Source organism: Ambystoma mexicanum, chromosome 13, assembly GCF_040938575.1.
Source record: "Ambystoma mexicanum isolate Mex_15411 chromosome 13, UKY_AmexF1_1, whole genome shotgun sequence".
NCBI classification, from domain to species: Eukaryota; Metazoa; Chordata; class Amphibia; order Caudata; family Ambystomatidae; genus Ambystoma; species Ambystoma mexicanum.
The window spans coordinates 193,428,197-193,446,153 of NC_090938.1; the positions used below are offsets into that span (position 1 = coordinate 193,428,197).

General features: G+C 47.5%; 1 protein-coding gene across 10 annotated transcripts in view; it reads left to right on the forward strand.

The window, feature by feature from the left end:
* Positions 1 to 17,957, forward strand: part of PPP1R12B (protein phosphatase 1 regulatory subunit 12B) — a 1,230,188-nt gene that overhangs the window by 287,579 nt on the left and 924,652 nt on the right. For all 10 annotated transcript variants that reach the window (XM_069633610.1, XM_069633604.1, XM_069633603.1 and 7 more), the window contains exon 7: positions 2,121 to 2,200. In XM_069633610.1, the coding sequence (XP_069489711.1) occupies positions 2,121 to 2,200 (80 nt within the window). The remainder of the gene's footprint in view (positions 1 to 2,120; positions 2,201 to 17,957) is intronic.

Genomic DNA, 17,957 nt, shown 5'->3' on the forward strand with positions numbered 1-17,957 from the left:
GCCAATATAACCGCTTTTGTATTAAGATTCCCATGTCCCTCCCCCCTGTTTTGTGGCACCTGTCAACACCTGTGTATAGGCACCTTACAAATGTCCAATAAATAAATCCATTTCAGAGCTCCAGTGTGTGTGTTCTGCAGCTAGATAAACCAAATGATTTTGCTGATTTTTGAATGGTCAAGTCCATCTATGCTAGCTGACACTGTGTTGAATGCTTTGTAATAGTTCAGATTAAATTCATGGAAAAAATCCTGATTTACACAATGATCTTAATGTCCCTCATCTTTATCTGCCATCTGTAGTTTAAGATTAATCCCACAAAAATAAATCGCTGGACCACTGGCAAGGCTATCAAACCAATCCCAAATGGCATACCAGATGTGCCGTTCAATTGTGTCACTTTACTTAAAGAAAACTCTGAATCTTGGAGATGGTTTAAGCTTAGGGTCACCCTCTCTTGCGATTTCCTAAAAGTAGAGTGCCTTACCGATCTAACATTGCTCAGGCATTTCCTAGACAGATTGTACACTAGCCAGTGGTTCGTTCGTTATCTAAACAGGGATGTTGGATTGTACCTTTTAGTTACCATGCCTGATTCCGTCACCTTTCTATCATACCCACATTCTCCTCTCACTCAGTAATATTCCTTTCTTGCATGCTCCTTTCTCCAACTCCACCTACCTTGTCTACTCATTGCTTCTTCCACCTCGATCACTCATAAGCCTTGTCACCACCCTTTGTTGTTACTACTCCTTCCTCCATACGGCTACTCCCTCCTCCATAAACACCATTCTTTCATTCACGCAAGCACTTCACTTGTACTTCTGCACTCATTCTCTACTTGCCACTCTATCACTTGCAACTCAGTACATCGCCTCCACGATATTCTACCATCCTTATGCCTACTTGCCTTTTTATCTGCCACTTCCTCTGTCCTCCACGCAACAACCCATAACTTCCTGCTTTCTGGGGGGGTCTCCTTTTAACTCCCTTCCTTTCATCTGGCCAGCCTGCTGTGACTGGCCAATCTGGCCGGGTCATCCCCACCTCAGAGAGGTTTCATGCAACAATCGTCATATAGTGCTGAAAGATCTGCCCCCTTTTTCTGTGCATGACCACTGTGGAACAACAATGTTTGTTTGTACAGTGTCCCAGTGCATGCTAAGGGGAGGGGATGTCTGGCTTGGCTGCCTGAAAGATAAGTCCAGTCCTTGGTTGCGTTGCTGTATGTCCCTGGTGTTGTAGGGAAGCTGCTCTGGTCTCCGCATTGGGCGGGCTGAGGCTAGCATGGTTGCCCGACTTCGTATATTTGTACTCTAATTGGCCTTCAGTTGTAAAATGTAAAGTGCACAAGCCTATTAAAAAGGAAAATGCTACAAAAGTATCCGCTGCCACCAGCCCCTCCAGGACACATCATGCAAGTAACCACAAATCAAAAACAGTTACATGGGCACATGGATATATGCAGAAAACCTAAACCTAACTTTCTGCCTTTGGGAATGATCATTGCTCCCAAACAGATTATCTTAGCAAGGTAACTGGAGCAAGAAGGCTTCACTTGACTCCAAACGTCAGTAAAGGTTCAACACAATAGTAAAAAAGTAAGTTGTCCCAGTGCCTATGGAGGGAAAGCAGCAAAGAGAAACCTTTCTTCACATCCTCACTATTCAAGATGGGCCAAATGTTACAATTAGGGCTTAATTGTGCATGTGGGTACACATAGTCTTAATTCACCCTTGGTACACAAACTCTGGTGGCCGAAACTTTGTCCTGTGACAAAACTGGCAGCCTAACTCCTGAAAGAGCAAACAGTTTCAGCTGCTCACCACTGTTACATTTTCTGAGATGGCTTGACAGGCCGTTATTCATGGTGTTGATGCCTCACGGGGAATTTGACATCTTTCAGGTGTCTGCCTAAATTCTCATAGTATCACAATTTGTCAGTCATCCAGAAGGGTATAGTCCTGGACAGTTCTATTGTCTGTTTGCCAGGTTAAAATCTGTTTGGTTATTGAAAATTGGAATCGTATCTGTCTTTAGAACAAATGTTTGACTTTTGATGGAATTTTGTGCAATGATGCTATTTATAGTGATGCTTTATCAATCTCTCTTCTATTCAGCTACGCAGTGAGAAGGAGGTGAGAAGCCAACTTATTGAAACCAGCCTGAACGGCAAGCTGCAGGATGACTTCTTCAAAAAGTAAGCTGCATCCTTGTTTGGACTAATCATGTAATTGGGTCAGACGGTTAGATTAGCTAGGAGCATTGCTCAAGGTGCTGCTTTATATCGTGTACTGCTACCACCCGAGGGCAGTCTCCAGGTGCTCACGTGGCTCTGCAAGAGAAGAGGACAATGTTAGTGAGGCTAGGTTCAGAACCAGGAGAAACTGGTGTTTGTGTGCGTTGTCTTGCGTGTGGGAGTTGGTTCGAGGCACCCTGCTTGTTGTAACAGTATGGGTAGAACTCAATGCATCGGATGTGTGCTAGTGTTTGCGTTGGGAGTGTGGTGACATATGAGGTTAGAGCGGCGTTGAGGTCCTGTGCACTGGTTAGTTGTACCCATGAGGGGAATTCAGAGTCGCCAATGACTGTTCAGTGTTTTATTGTGTTGGTGTACATTTGTGTAGCGTTGATGGATTTATGGGCTATGTGCAAGGTTATGTTCCCTCTATGGTAACTTGCAGGGACTCCGAGTCTAAGTGCAAAGATTAGATTAGTTGTCAGTGTGTATGTGTAGTGTGGCTAGCCCCTGGTTGTGTTTGTTGGTTATGTTGGAGGAGCAAGAAGGGGGACATTGGGTAGTACATCAGTAAGTTTGACAGTGCCTCTTTGGTTGCAGCTCAGTGGTATCTTCCCACGTTCTTGGTAGCAGTCCGTTGGCCAGCCTCGCCACCTTTCCAAGCACAGGGGCTGACTTCCACTATGTATTTGAGGGCAGGTGTTCGTTGTAACCAGTGTTTTCCAAGTTAACTGGCGGAATTAATCAGGGCTGTTATGTTTGGCCTGTTGTGCTGTTGGCTGCAAAATTTCTGCACAGCTGGTATAATACATATAGGGGAAATGGTGATTGTTAGGGAGAGTTCTCAGAAATGTGCTAATTCCCTCCACCTTAGAGACCCCCAGCAACTTTACTGTATTTTGAGTACTTGATTTTTTTTTAACCTGGAGAGAGAGAGACCCTTTTTCCAACTCATGTATTTTAATGTGATTTTTGAACACCGTTTCTTTTGGTTGTGGAGTCTGACGAACTCCATAGGCGGCATCTTATACATTGTGTCACACAGCACCTTCAGTGTAGTGACACAGGAAAGTCTTTCAGATTTCCCAAAGGTTTAAATACCTTCTCTGGGATAAACTACTGTTTCCCAGCAGTAAAAGGAAATTGACTTTACTTACATTTACAACTTTCTAGACCCAGCACACACTATCTTACAATAGTGTGCTGAAGGAGTTACTTAGTATCCCCTTTGTCTAGCTTCTCATGTAACATTTTTGTTACCCTTTCCTTGATGAATGGCTGGTGGCAGTGGTTTACTTTTAACTACTGTGGTGTGCATTTACTGTGGGCTGCGTTCGCAGCGGCAGTAAAGCACTCAAGGGTGCAGTTTTTGTCAAAATGGCCCGGTCTTCTTTTTTCACCATTTCTTTGTGGAAAGGTCCTTTTTGAGATTTACCGAGCGCGCCAAACCAGGTTTGGTCCCTTTGTTCGCTTTGCATTTGGTGGGATTCACGAGTGAAGCCTGCCTCTGGCTCCTGGGTGTCTGTTGAGGGCAGGCAGTGAGGGAGGTGCCGAAACAAACTCCGTGCTTTGTCTCCTAGTGAGTGGGCGACTGACTGTCTGGCAAGAACAGCCATCCTGCTGGGTGACTGACAGCTAGGCTGGAATGAATGGGAGAGCAGAATAATAGGCGAGGCTTTTGGCTTGGAAGGCAGTGTCGACCACTGGACGAAGTAACCGAAGAACTTGAAGAGGACGCCTGCTGAAACTCCTGGACCGTTGGTTTTCCCGGTGAAGCCATGCTGCTGTGCTGAAACTCCAAATTCGTATCGACAGAGAAGCAGGGGACGACTTCTCCCTTTTGAGTTGGTGGGACCTATCAACTCCAAAGTAAGCCACCGGGACATTCTCTCGGAGCTGGTTGCATTTCCACAGAGTTGCTGCTGGAAACCAAAACGCCAGGGAGAGGAACACCAGATTGTGTGCATTGCTTTTAAGTTGGCCAAAAGCTCCTGGAAGATTCTACGAACTCCCAGGAATCAGGACTGACCAAATCTGAGCCCCCTCAAGAGTGTGGGACCTCAGAAGCAAGGAAAGTCAATCTCGACAGCCAGAAACCGCAGTGTTGCTATTTGTGGTAGTCACGAGGAGCTGAAACACTGAAGTACCATTTGTTTGAAGATTGCTGGAAGCGAGCAGTGACCGTCCCATTGCAGTGCAGCAGTTCCCCGAAGACCTGCATCTTGTCCTCACAACTGAGGCCCAGGAACAGTGAGATCTGCTGAGCTGACAGTAACGGGAGTCATCTGCTGCACTTTTTCTTCAATACAGAGGTACTGTAATGTCTGGGAGAACTTGCCTCTTTTTTTTGCTTGCATCTTCTAACCAGCTTGTGGCCCTACATTTGATTCTTTTTTTCAGAGACTTCTAAAACATTGTGCAGACTTTTCTACTTACCAGAAGTGCTTCAGCTCATATACTTTTGTCCATCAACTTTGGCCTAACGTTACACTGAATGACACCGCTTAGGGGATCCAAAAGTATTTGTCTGCTTAAGAATATTTGTGATCTCTTGTTTGTTCTAATAACGTTTTCTTTGACCAATTCCCAAGGATGTTGTAAATGCAACAGTAAGATATTTGTCCCCCTAACACCCTAGCTGTTTGTCACCTGAAGGGTTTGACTGTGGGCCATACCAAAAGAGTCTTTACTGATTTAGAAACTAAGTGTGTAGTTTTGGAGTGTATTGGTGTGTTGCTTTTATATTGCTCCCTTCTGAAGAAGGCTTATTGTAACTGACTGACTGAATTAATGAATGTTTATTCAAGAAACCTTGTGTGTAAGTGTGTATTTGAATACTTGTCACTATGAATCTGTGTAACGACCCTACAGCTCACATTGACCACTCTTGAGATACGCCTGACTGCTCAACACGTTACCAACCTGTGTAGTACAGGCTTATACCAAAGATTGAGTTCCTATTGCCAGGAGGTCAGGGTTGTTGTAGTGCACCCAAAGGGTACTGCATGCAATCTTGCCTAACAGTGATCTACCGGGCGACGCTAGTTATGAGTGAGCAATTCAGAGGGTGAAGCTTCGATTTAGTATTACCTGTCTGTTCTTTCTGAGTACATGATTTGCACGTGACATGTCTTTCCCTGGGTGTCTGTTGATTGGGTGATCTACTCTTTGCCGATCTCCCTAGTTGCAGCCATGACTGGGTGGGGCGGGGAATGTGGGTGGTGGGGCATTCTGGTCGTCCTTGGATTCGCTGCTGTCATTGACCGTTTCGCTTAGTGTGTTTCGGTCATCAATGCTGTTTTTTTGCTGCTGTTGTCCTTTAGCGCATGCCATTGTATGCTGAATAATCAGGTTTTTGGAAATTTCCTGAAGATGATGCAGTCTTCTGTGGTTCTGATTTCTTTTGGCATGGTGTTCATGGATTAGCAATTGGGTGTCAGAATGCTTTTCCTCTGAATTTCCTTTGAGTTTTGCCTCCATTTGTAGATGATCGCTTTATCTTGGGTGCTTTCTTGGCTGGTAGCGGCTGATCTTGGCTTGGAGCAATTCGGCTCCTTGTCTGTGTAGGGATGTATTGGCAATGCAGAGGGTTTTGAATTTGATGCAGTTTTTCACTGACTGCCAATTGAGGCTTCTCAAGGCTGGATCGATGTTGTCTCTTCTGTTTAATCTTAGGAGAATCTTCTTTGCATTGTTTTGGACCAGTTTGAATTTCTTGGCAAGTCTTTCCGGCATTCCTAGGTAGAGGCTGTTTGCGTAGTCAATTCTTGTTAGTCAGGGATATGATTGTGAGGGTTCTGTGTGGAAAGGAGAGGTATGGGAGCAACCCTCTGAGTGCTAGAAGAGATGGAAGCACTTTTTAGTGATTGTGTTGACTTGCGGTTCCAGTGATAATTCGTTGCCCATGAGTATTCCTAGGATATTTACTAACTTGTAAGTCTCTGGCTGTGTTCCCATGCCAGTCCAGTTGGTTGCGTTGCTTTCTGTGGATGAGATCATCATTTCGTTTTTGTCTGGATTCAATTTGAGGCTGTTGGTTGTCATCCAGTTGTAGATGTCTGGGAGACAAGTTGTTGAGGGTGGTGTTTGGTTCTAGGGTCATGATCATCTTCACAATCGGTTGTCTTCTACGTAGTTGTAAGTGGCTAGTCCATGGGTTCGAATGATTTTCATCAGGGGTGGACATGTAGATGTCGAAGAGCAGGGGGGGAAGTGGCGGATTCCTGTGGAACTCTGCAGGAGATGTTTTTGTTGTTTGAGATGAAAGGTGGCAAGTAGATTCTTTTGGCTCATTTGTGAGGAATGAGTTAGCCACCTTAGTACGAATACCTGTATGCCTCATTCCATCAGTTTTTGCATTAGTTTCATGGCTAATTGTGTCGGATGCCACAGATATGTCCAGTAGTAGTAGGACAGATTGTGGGCCGTTGTCTGCATTTATTTTCAGTTTGTCCCATAGTGATAGAAGTGCTGATTCTGTTACTTACACTGGTCTGAAGCCAACGTGCGAGTGGTCCAGTGTTCTGTTTGTTTAAATGTATTTAAGTGGGAACTTTTATATATGGTTCTCCAAGATCTTCGCCAGGTAGAGCGTTGGATATAGGTCAGTAGTTGCTTCGATCTTATGCACAGATTCCTTTTTTACCAGTGATTTGATGTATGCAAATTTGAAGCTGGTTTTTACGAGTCCTGTTTTAAGTGATGGGTTCATTAGGTTCTGGAAGTGTCGCTGGGGTTTTGTGGTTGAGGATTTCTTTGAAGATATCCTGGTGGCAAGGGTTACTTGGAGATCCTGCAAGTTTGGTGTCCTTGATAAGTGTGGAGAATATTTCTTCAGTAATTGGTTCGAGGCGGGTGAGTCTTGTAGTCTGTTTTGCCTCTTGTCTCTGGTTCAATGGTTAAGGTTGTATTCACGCAGCTTGTGTTGGTCTGTTGTATTGTTTCTATTTTTGATATTAAGTGGTTGATAATGCTTTCACATAGTGCTTGTGTCGGGATGATGACTTTATTGAAGGATTTTTTCTTAGAATCAAGAGTTCTTTCTTCTTTTTCGTTCTTGTTTTTTCAATTCTTGTACTGTAGTATTTCTTTCTAAGTTTGCAGTACTGTTGATTTGTATAGTCTGAGTTGTTTGGAATTTTATTTAGTCCTGCCAGTTGTACTGTTCTCCATGTTTTTTCCATTTAGTGTTTTTTTTTGTGGTTTTTTTTTGTTCTTTAAACTCTTCAGTGAAACATTTTGCAGCGTATCAGGTGGTCTAGGGCTTCGGTAAGCCAGGTGCTGAGTAGGTTTTCCACTGCGTCTGTGGTTTGGTTTGCTCTGTGGTGTTAGGTTGGGTCGATTGTAGCACATTTTTTAAGGACTCAAGGTCGTGCCTATTGCAATTTCTTTTCTTGGTGGCGTATAGTATTTACTTCCTGGCTGGTAAGCGGATTTGGAGCTTGATGTAGATTGGTAACAGACAGTGGTCGCTCCATACAATCTGTGTAGGTGGCACGGATGTGCGTATTCCTTCTCTGCAGAAGATTGCGTCCAAGATGTGTCCGGCATTGTGGGTGTATCCATTTACGATTTGCTTGAAGTGCAGTTGTGCCAGAAGTGTGCAGAGTGAGTTCCCAGAGTTTTCTTGTTTTTTTCAAACCAGATTTTGAAGTCTCCCAGTATGACTAGGTGGTTTTAGTAGGTTGATAGTATGGCAATGGAGTCTGCTAGTTTCGTTGCGTAGTTCGGGTTGTAGGATAGTGGTCTGTAGATCAGGAGGAACACTGTTGCCATGGTCGTTGAGTTAATCTTGGTGAGGAGGGATTCACAGTCTGTCAGTTGAGGGGATTGGTGCGGCTGGAATGTGCTCTGTGTATCATTGCGATTCCACCTCCTCTTTGGTGTGTGTTACTTTGAAGTTATCTAGTATGGCTTCGTGTACAGTGGATTTGTAGTTGTCGGATAACCAAGTTTCTGTAAGAAATAACATTGTTGGGGAGGATTCTTTTTTTTAATGCTTCATCCCCTCTCCTAGTGAGACCCCCAGCACTTGTTGCTGGACTTCTTGACCTTTTCCTGAACTCAAAAATGAGTGGGGCCTTTTCCACTCATTCATTCTTCAGGGCTCTGTCTTTTAGAACTCTATTTGTATTGTACCTGTACTATGGAGTCTGTTTTTCTCCATAGCTCTTAAAGGCACCTGTAATTTACTATTGCAGGACACCGCTCCTTATGGGCAGTGTTGCTGGGGACACTTGGGGTCCTCCTTTGAGAGTATTTTCTTTATCCTAGAGTAACTACAGTTCTTCAGGATAGAGATACTAAGTATCTCTCCTCAGACTTTATATTCTGAAGTTGGCCTGCAGCACCTTATTTTATTTATTTGCATTTCTTGCATAGCGCTACTCTCCCATTGCCCTCAAAGTGCACAGAGAACAGAACAAGACATAGGAAATGGATAGCAGAACAGGATGAAGGCACCCTGGGGTAAAGTAAATGACTGGGGTCCAAAGCCTAATCTAGGTATAGGTTGAACAAATGGGGTTTAAGACGGTTCTTGAACTCACTGCAGGACTTGGCATGCCTTAGATCGGGCAGTACTTTATTCCAGGATAGGGGACCCTGGACATCAAAAGTAGAGCTGCCAAAGGTTTTAAGATTATACCTTGGCTGAGAGAGTTTTAACTGGTCAAAGGGCTGCACATTTCGGCCTGCTGGGGGAATGGTGGGACTTTTCATGAGGTAGTGGGGGGCTTCCTTGTGAACACATTTAAGTCAATGAAAGTAACTTATGCACATCCCGATGTTTGACTAGCAGCCAATGAAGACACTGTCTGGCATCAGTAACATGTTCCTTGTGCGACAGCTCTAACGGTTCCATACTGTGCAACCTGCAAAGCCTGTAGGTTAGCCTTGGATGTCCCCACTAGCAGACCATTACAGTAGTCTAGGCGCAAGTTAACTAGCGCAGTGGCTAGAGTGGATCAGTTTTTTTAATGAAATGTAGGGCTGAATATGGTTCAGGAGTTTAGAAATATATCCACATGAGACCTGGATGCTAGAAACATGAGGTTTCATGGAGAGTTCTGCATCCAATATCATGCTCAAGGTTTTCACCTTGCTTGAAACTTGAATTTGATTATTGGTTATGGTGAAGCTCTTATATTCTAACAGCATCTTTTTATTTTTTTAAAACGTGTTTATTTTTTGGTCGATACACAGGAGAACATACATTATAGCCAGTAATACTTAGTCATTCATCAAGCCCAGGAGTTTCTTTTCTTTCAGTCATCCCTCCACCCACCTCTCGCAAGCTTTAAGTCTTTAACCATTTCTTGTTCCTCGTCTCTTAGAACCAGGTCCAGGCGCTCAGCTGCCAGGGCGTTTGCTATCGCCCGCGGCTTGAATGTTCGAGCCGGGTAGCTCTCGTCATAGTCCACCAGTAGTGACCAAATGTTCATGAAGCGGTGAAGCAGGCCTCTACTCATCGCTGTGATTTTATATGCAATAAAGATATCCCACAGTTTCAGCCACCACAGGATTATCAGTGGGCCATCTGGAGATTTCCATGTTTGTGCTACCGTGATCTTGGCAGCTAATAGCTTAGTCAGGACGGCTGCAGTCCTACCAGATCTTCAGTATAAGCCTGGGATCGGGGCTCCCAGTAGGATTGATCTGGAGCTAGAGGCAACGTGATGTTTATGTCCGCGATCGCCAGAATGCATTGGGACCAGAATTTTGCCACCACTGGGCACGACCACCACATGTGAACGAAAGAGCCCGGGAGGCCATAGTGGCGCCAACATTGGGGGTCTAAGGATTAATGCGGTGTAGTCGTGGTGGGTAGAACCATCTTAGGAGTAGTTTATGGGCGCACTCTCGATTCGTGATGCAGAATGAAGAAGAGCGAGTGCGAGGCCAGATGTCTATCCATGTCCGATCCTCTATCGGATGACCTAGGTCCGTTTCCCATTGTGTCATGTAAGACGGTCTGGTAATAAGAAAGTTAGACTGCAATAGTTTGTATATCGTTGAGATTCGCCCTCGATGTGGGTGGATCTGCGAGTGTCAGCTCCATGGGGTCTAACTCTCTGGTAGCTGACTGGCGAATTGATGGCTGGGAGCACCAGTGTTGTAGCTGAATATATGCAAATCTGTCTGTTTCCCTTAGGTTGAAGGTGCTCTTACATTGTTCAAAGTTGAGGGGACGATTCCCTTGAAAAAGCTGGCCTAGGGAGCTGAGGCCACCCGAGATCCAGTTGTTAAAGTTCACGGGGTGGGCTCCTGGTGAGAACGCCGGATTATGGAAGACTGGGGCAGATGGGCCCAGGTCCCTTGGGATACCCCTATGTTTACGCGTCCATTCCCAGGTTTTCAGGGTGAGCCTGGTGGACGAAAGAGTGGCTGGCCATGATCTCCTCGAGGCAGGAGGTAGGTGCAAGAGGAATCAGAGGGGGAGAGGTAGGTGGGATTGTTCCATCTCTGTCCATCTTGGTCGATTTGAGCTAATGATCCAAGCTAGAGTGTGAGCTAACTGTGCCGCCATCTGATATTTCTGGAGATCCGGGACTCCCAGGCCTCCTTGATTCGGACTGGTCAACATAGTTTTCAGTGGAATCCTCAGCTTCTTGACTTTCCAGATGAAATGCAGCATTTTTCTTTGGGGACATTGAAGTGGGGGTCTAGGGATCAGAATAGGAAGGGCTGAGAAAGCATAAAGGAGTCGCGGGAGTAGGTTCATCTTACACGCCGCTATGCGGCCCAGAAGTGAGATCTCCTGTGAGCGCCATCGTTCGAGGTCTTCTTCCAAGGACTTAAATAACGGCTGAAAGTTGGCCTGATAGGTGTCTTCCGTGCGAGCTGTGATTTGGACCCCCAGGTAAGATATCGCCTTTTCTGATAGGGGGATCGAGCAGCGGGCTCTGAAAGATCTTCTATCTTCTGAGTTTAGTCTCACCCCTAGAAGGGCGGATTTCGTCAAGTTTATGCCAAAGCCTGATGCCTTGCCGACGGAGTGGATTTCTGCTAGGGAGGACCTTAGTGATTGGGCGGTGTCTGTTATAGTCGGCATCGCATCATCAGCATACAACGCTATTTTATGTTGGGTGGGGCCCACCTGGAGGCCCTTAATTCTGGGGTTCAGGTGGATTTGTTGGGCGAGGGGTTCCATAATTAAGGTGAAGAGCCGGGGGGGGGGGGGGGGGTGGGGGGGCGGGGGGGCGGGCAGAGGATATCCCTGTCTGGTCCCGCGAGATAGGGGGATCGGACCAGATAGGTGACCGTTGACTCGAAGCATAGTTTTCAGGGATTGGTAATTCACCAGGATGTATTTCTGAAATGAGGGGGTGAAAGGAAAGGACTCCAAAGTGAGTCGGAGGAAAGACCAGTCTACCTTATCGAAGGCCTTAGTCACGTCCAGAGCCAGGAGTGCTAGTTTTCGTGAATCCCGCTGTGTTATCTCAACCATGTTTAGAACTCTGCGTATATTGTCCGGGGCAGATCTGTTCATTATAAAGCTGGTTTGGTCCGGGTCGATAATGTCAGGGAGTACTTTTGCCAATCGGTTGGCCAGGACTTTTGAGTATATGTTGGCGTCTAGATTTAATAGGGAAATCGGTCTATATGCCGTGATATCTCTCGGGTCCTTTTCTGGTTTTAGCGCCAGGACTGTGATCGACTCCTGCATCGATGGGGTAATTGCTCCCGTGACTGCGAAGGAATTGAACAGTCTCGTCAAGGGGGGGGGGTTACTAGCTGGGGGCGGAAGTTTTTATAGAAACGGGTCGTGAACCCGTCCGGGCCTGGGGCTCTCGGTTTAAGACTCTCAATGGCCGTGTCCACCTACTCACATGAGATTGGGTATTCTAGGTCGTCTCTGGTCGCTTGGGGGATCAGGGGGAAGAGCCGCGTCTCGGAAGGTAAGCCTGTTGGCTTTGCGAGGATCTATCGGACACCGTCATCGTATCCGTGAGATGGGCCACTGGGTTCTGCTGCTTGTCTTTCTCTGCAAATTGGATTCTTCCTTGCGAGTCTGAGGCCTAAGATTGTGTTTCTCTTCCTTATCCTTGCCAGTTTTTCCACTAGAAACTTATTCGCTTTGTTTCCTTTGGCATAGTAGCTTTGTTTGGTTCTGGCTAGCATCTGGGCTGTGCCTTCCGTGTAGTGAGCTTCCAGCTTCTTTCTGGCTATCTGGAGTGCTCAGTGGGTTTTAGGAGTCCAGTTCTTTGCTTTGCATATTGCTTCAGCTTTCTCTACTTCGACTTGCAGAGACTGGCGAATTTGACGCTTCTTCCTGTGATAGGCTGCCCCTTGTGAGATCAGGACCCCTCTAACCACCGCCTTCATCGCATCCCATGTATTGGCCGGAGAGGTGTCCTCATTCTTATTTTCGTTATAGAAGTCTTTGATGGCTTTCGCTGTCACGTCCCTTAGTGCCATATCGCCCAGGATCGGGTCGTAGAGTCACAATTTGCGCTTTGGAGGAGGATCCGGGTCATGGGCTCTCATCGTTAGTATGATGGAGTCATGGCCTGACAAGATTCTGGGGCCAATGATTACATCATCCGTGTAGGCTAATGCTTGGGGAGAGGCTAGCAGGAGATCAATGCGTGAGTAGGTTCTGTGCACACTGGAATAAAATGAGTAGTCACGGGACTCTGGGTGTAGAACTCTCCACGTATCCACCACGTCAAGGGTTCGGGAGCATTTGAGCAAGGCCGTCGCAATGCTGAAGTCCTTATGTGCTGCAGGGTGAGATTTATCTCTAATTGGATCAGGGACCCCATCTCAGATTATTATCTGGCTCTCTATAAATTGCGATAAGTCTTCTTCTGTAGAGTAGAACTCTTCTTGCTTTTCATTCGGGGCATAGGCTGAGACCAGTGAGTACAATTGGCCAAATAGCTGGCATTTGATCGCCACAAATCGGCCTTCCGGCCACACCAAGGAATCCAAGATCTGGGTTTGGAGGTCCTTGGCGAAAAGTATTGCCGTTCCCCCTTTCTTGGTGCCAGTCGATGCCAGAAACTGCGACGGGAATTGCCTGCTTCGGAGCCTAGAGAAATCCGCTGGGATCAGGAGGGTTTCCTGAAGGAACACCACAGAGGCCTCCTCGGTCTGGATACGTTGTAGGATAGATTTTCTTGTTTGTGGCGCGTTCAGGCCTCTGACATTGACATTGATCGACAGGAATCGTAGTTTCCGATGTGGCTGAGGGGAGTCCTGCTCTTCGTCGAGTGGGCGGGGCGGTTTCGAGGGGGAGGAATGAAGAGGGTCAGGCATCAATGGGCTCGATTTTGATGTCGCTCTCCAACAGGAGGCCAAACTTAACTTTTTAGGGGGGGGCTGGGATTTTCTTTCCGGCGGGTCCCCTGGCCAACACGGCCAACTTCGTCCCAGGAGCCAACAGGGCTAGGGGCATCATCCAATACAGGGTTTGTCTCCAAGGGCGAAACGATGGAATACACCTTTGAGTGGGGGTATGGACCGTGAGGGTCGCGGGCAAACTCGTTCATTTTCATATTGTAGCGGGTAGGAGCCTCTGAGCAGAAATTCTTATGATGTTTCATTTTCGGCGTCTGTGTCTTTGACCAGGCTTGATAAGCTTGTTTCTGGGGAGGCTGCATCGGGTCCTCTGGAGTGGAGGTCGGACTGCGGGAGGGCGAAGCTCTCGGGGATGCTGGGTGGAGGATAGGTTCAGCGTCTTCCAGGTGACTGATCGAGCGCTGGGTCCCTTCGTAGGTGAAGTGGAGGGCCGTCGGAAACAGCCATCCGTATCGGATTTTCTGGCTTTGCAGGAATTGGGTCAGGGGTTTCAGCGCTCTTCTTTTTTGTAGGGTCATCAGGGAGAGATCCTGGTAGATCTGCAGCGGGGTGCTCATGAAGGATAATTCGTCTTTGGTGCGACTAATCGCTGCCAGAGCTTCCTTAGTAGAGTAAAAATGGACCCTCGTTATCACATTGGGTGGGGGATCCGTGGGTACTCCCCGTCTTGGGCGTAGTATGGGTGGTCTGGTCAAGGATCAATTGGGTTTGGTCCAAATGTGGAAGTAGGGATTGAAAGAAATTTCCTATGTATTCTGAGAGATCTGTATCTGGGATAGAGGAGGGCACCCCACGGATGCGCAGATTATTTCTTCGGGCCCTGTTTTCCAGGTCCTCCTGCTTAAATTCCAATAGCTCGCCTTTGCTCTGGAGGGTCCGAATCGCTTGTTGCATCTCTATTATGGATGCATCATGGCTCTGAGTCATTTCTTCAACCTCAATCAGTCTCTGGTCAGCCTCTGTGAGTCGTTGGTCCATGTGTTCAAGTTTCGCAGTAAATTTGGCGATGAAAGACCTAAATTCTTCTTTAATATCCAGCATAAAGGCCTGGATATCCCCTTTTATTGCCAAATTTCCCAAATCCTCCGAGGACTTCTGCGGGGTGAGTTTCGGGGGGTCCAATTTCTTGGTCTTGTCCGTGGCAAAGAGCATCGTAGATATGTCTGAGTTTTTGGTACCCTTCCCAGCCTTCTTCATTGCAAGGCGCTTGGAGTTCTGTCCTGGGAGACCGGACAGGGGGCTGCCCTGGGTTGGACCATAGGTATCCCCTTAGGTGGCGACTCACTGCTTCGTAGGGGGCAGCGATGTGATGTTAGAGAGCAGGGGCTCTTCCGGCTAGATCCTACGAGGTATAAGAGAAGAGTCTGTGACGGCAGGTAATTTCGGGGGCCTCAAGAGCCAACTGCTTCCAAGAGTGGGTAGATCTGCGGGATGGAAAGTGGACCGGGGCGCCCCAGGAAGTTGTTGGGTCGAAGGACCAGGATAAGCATTGAGGGGTCGGTTTAGATGATCAGGCGAGGGCTAGTTCAGGGCAAGCAATCTGGGGTTAGCGGGTTGAGCTTGGCTGAGCAATCTTCTTGGGTAGAAGCTGCTGGGATGACCTTATTTAGCCGCTTCATCGGCATCGGGCCTCAAGAAGGGGGGGGGCTAGCAGTGGGCCCAACGGTCGCTTGGACTTCTCAGGGAAAACAGTTCCAAGGGACCTTCCATAGCAATTGGCAGGAACGTGGGCTATCCAGGCTGTCCAATGTAGGGGGCGCTCAGCAGCGGCTCGGGATGGGGCACCGCAGGGCAGCACACCCCCACAAACAGGTGGGGAGCCGCAGCAGGTGCAGGCTGTATTACGCCGCAGGGGCGCCTACCTGGTCATTGGTGCGTTGTGTGGTCCTGCTTTAGCGGGTTCCGGGCCGCTGGGCTTTCTGACGGGCTTGTGCGGCAGGCGGGGATGTCGGTTCCCAGTCCGTCTTCTATGCGGGATGAGCTGCACGCCGCAGAGGATTCTCGCCGCTCCGAAGCTGCGCCGCAGCCTTCCTTCGAAGACACGCTGGCTCCACACAAGGGTCGTGTTGGGATCACTTCTTTGGGATCCGCTGGCCCGGCTCACATCTCCTGCAGGTCCTTTAGTAGCAGGCGGACCCCACCTTCTGGGACGCTGCTACGGCGTATCCCGATGTCTGGGGTGGGGGATGGAGGGCACTGATCATCACCATCCTCCTCTGGTCTCCTCCCGGCCCCTCGAGGGTCGTCTATTCGGCTCACCTCTTGCTTCATCAACAATCCGACAGCTTCGGAACAGCGCAGAAGCTCTGCCCGTCATTCACCTCGCCGGGCTGAGATTGTAGGACCCGGTGGCCATCTTGGATGTGGGGCCTCGGGCCTGGGGGGGAGACGCTGGGCGGGCTGTAACAGTCCCCCAGGGTGCCAGCCGACGCAAAAGGCTCCCCAAGAGTGCCCCAAAGTCTTACATGTTCAGAGAGCCTGAAATCGTTGTTGGATGTCCGCTAAAAGGGCTGCTTTCCGCTAGATGCCGCGGGACTCAGAGGCCATTAAGGGAGCAGCCACATCACTGGCGCTCCAGGCCACGCTCCCAACAGCATCTTTTTTAGTCTTTGACCGGATGCTAAGATGAGCAGTTCCGGTTTTTCGGGGTTAAGTGCGAGCGAGTTTGTGATCATCCCGTTCTGAATAGCAATGTAATGCGATTAATGGCGTTAGCATTCGTGCTGTGACAGGCAGTCAACTCAACAATTTGTGGATCATCTGCATAGGTCGCCGACTGAACACCCAAACTATCAAGTAGGGTGAGCCTTGACATGATGTACACATTAAACAGCAGCGTGGAAATACATGACACCTTGGGGACTCTGCAGGTTGTCAGCGTAGGTGCTGAACTAACTTTATGTATGGCAACCCTGGCACTCCTAGGGCCAAGAAAAGAGAGAATCCCCCCCCCCCCCCCCCCCCGAGTGGCTGTATCGGAGCAGTACACCTCTTCACTTAACCTGGTAACCAACCAGGAGTGGTCAACCCGGTCAAAAGCTGCAGAGAGATTCAGCAGCAGGAGGAGAGCAGGCTTGCCGTTGTCTATGATGCTAGCAATATTGGATTTGAGATCAGAGCAGTTTCTGTCCTGTGCCTAAAACCTGATTGATGATTCAGGATGCTGCAGTTTGCCATAAAGTCCTGAAGTCTTGAAGTTGTGTATAAGCAACACGATCCAGGATTTTTAAGCGAAAAAGTATTTGTAGTTGAATGGTAGTATTTAGGAACATTAGGGTCAGGTTTTTTTTTCTTGAGGGAAGTGATCCATGACTCCTTCAGAATCAAGGGAACAGTGGAGTCGGCAAAAGACAGATTGACTAATGTAGTTACCCGTGGGGCAAGGGTGTCAATACAAGATTTAAAGATGGTCGACGGACAACTGTCACCTAAACAGAATGTAGCTTTCATCCCATTCACTATTTTACATACTTCAGCCTCAGTGCAGGGCTGAAACTGAAAAATGTGGGGATTGACGAGTGTGGGAGGACATTGGGCTGAACAGAGCACAGGGAGCTAGTACTTATTTCCCTTGCATTGAGCTGCTGATTGTGAAGAGAAAGCCGATGAGCCAATATCTTCATATTGAATTAATCATGAATAGATTGGCACCATGCCGCGTCTTTAGGGGCAGATGTCCTCACCTCAAACTCTTTGAGGATAGTAAATAACTCGCGTGAGTCTGAGCAGGCTTAGGCAATCCTATCATTCTAACTTTCAGATTTTGCTGCAACAGCTGATTTCAAGGTTTGAACTGCATTTCTATATAGAACCAGTCGAAGGGGAGGGACTTTCCTCCAAGCTCTCTCAGCTTTGCGTTTGGCCTGGCGCAGAGGAATAATAGTCTCCAAACCAATCACTCTTAGTTACTTTATTCTTAAATTCTAGATTTTTTAGGGCTAACATATCTGTCATCGATGAGATTGGTAATATGAATTGCGAGAGAAAGTCCCAATAGGGGATATTTTAGCCAGTAGATGAGGGGCTAGAACAGCAGGAATTACCTTTTTTAAATTTCTTCTAATAACAGAATGTTTAGAGTGAGTCCGAGGGGGAGGAGTAAGGAGACATAAGTGTACCCTGCACTAAATAAAATGGTCAGACCACGAACAGGGCACAATATTTATATTGCTGGTAGTCAATTGATGGGTAAGAACCCAATCAATTGTGTGCCTTTCTCTGTGGGTAGGGCGTGCAGCTTCTGAGAGAAACCAATAGTGTTCAGGGCTGCAAGCAGTGAAACCGCCAGTTTATTGTGTTGGTCATTTTCCCAAAGATTGAAATCTGAGAACAATGACTGGGGTGGTTGCCCTAGTCAAACTAGTAAGTAGGTTGATAAACTGCTCCTCAAAGAGACTAGTATTGGTGGGCGGGT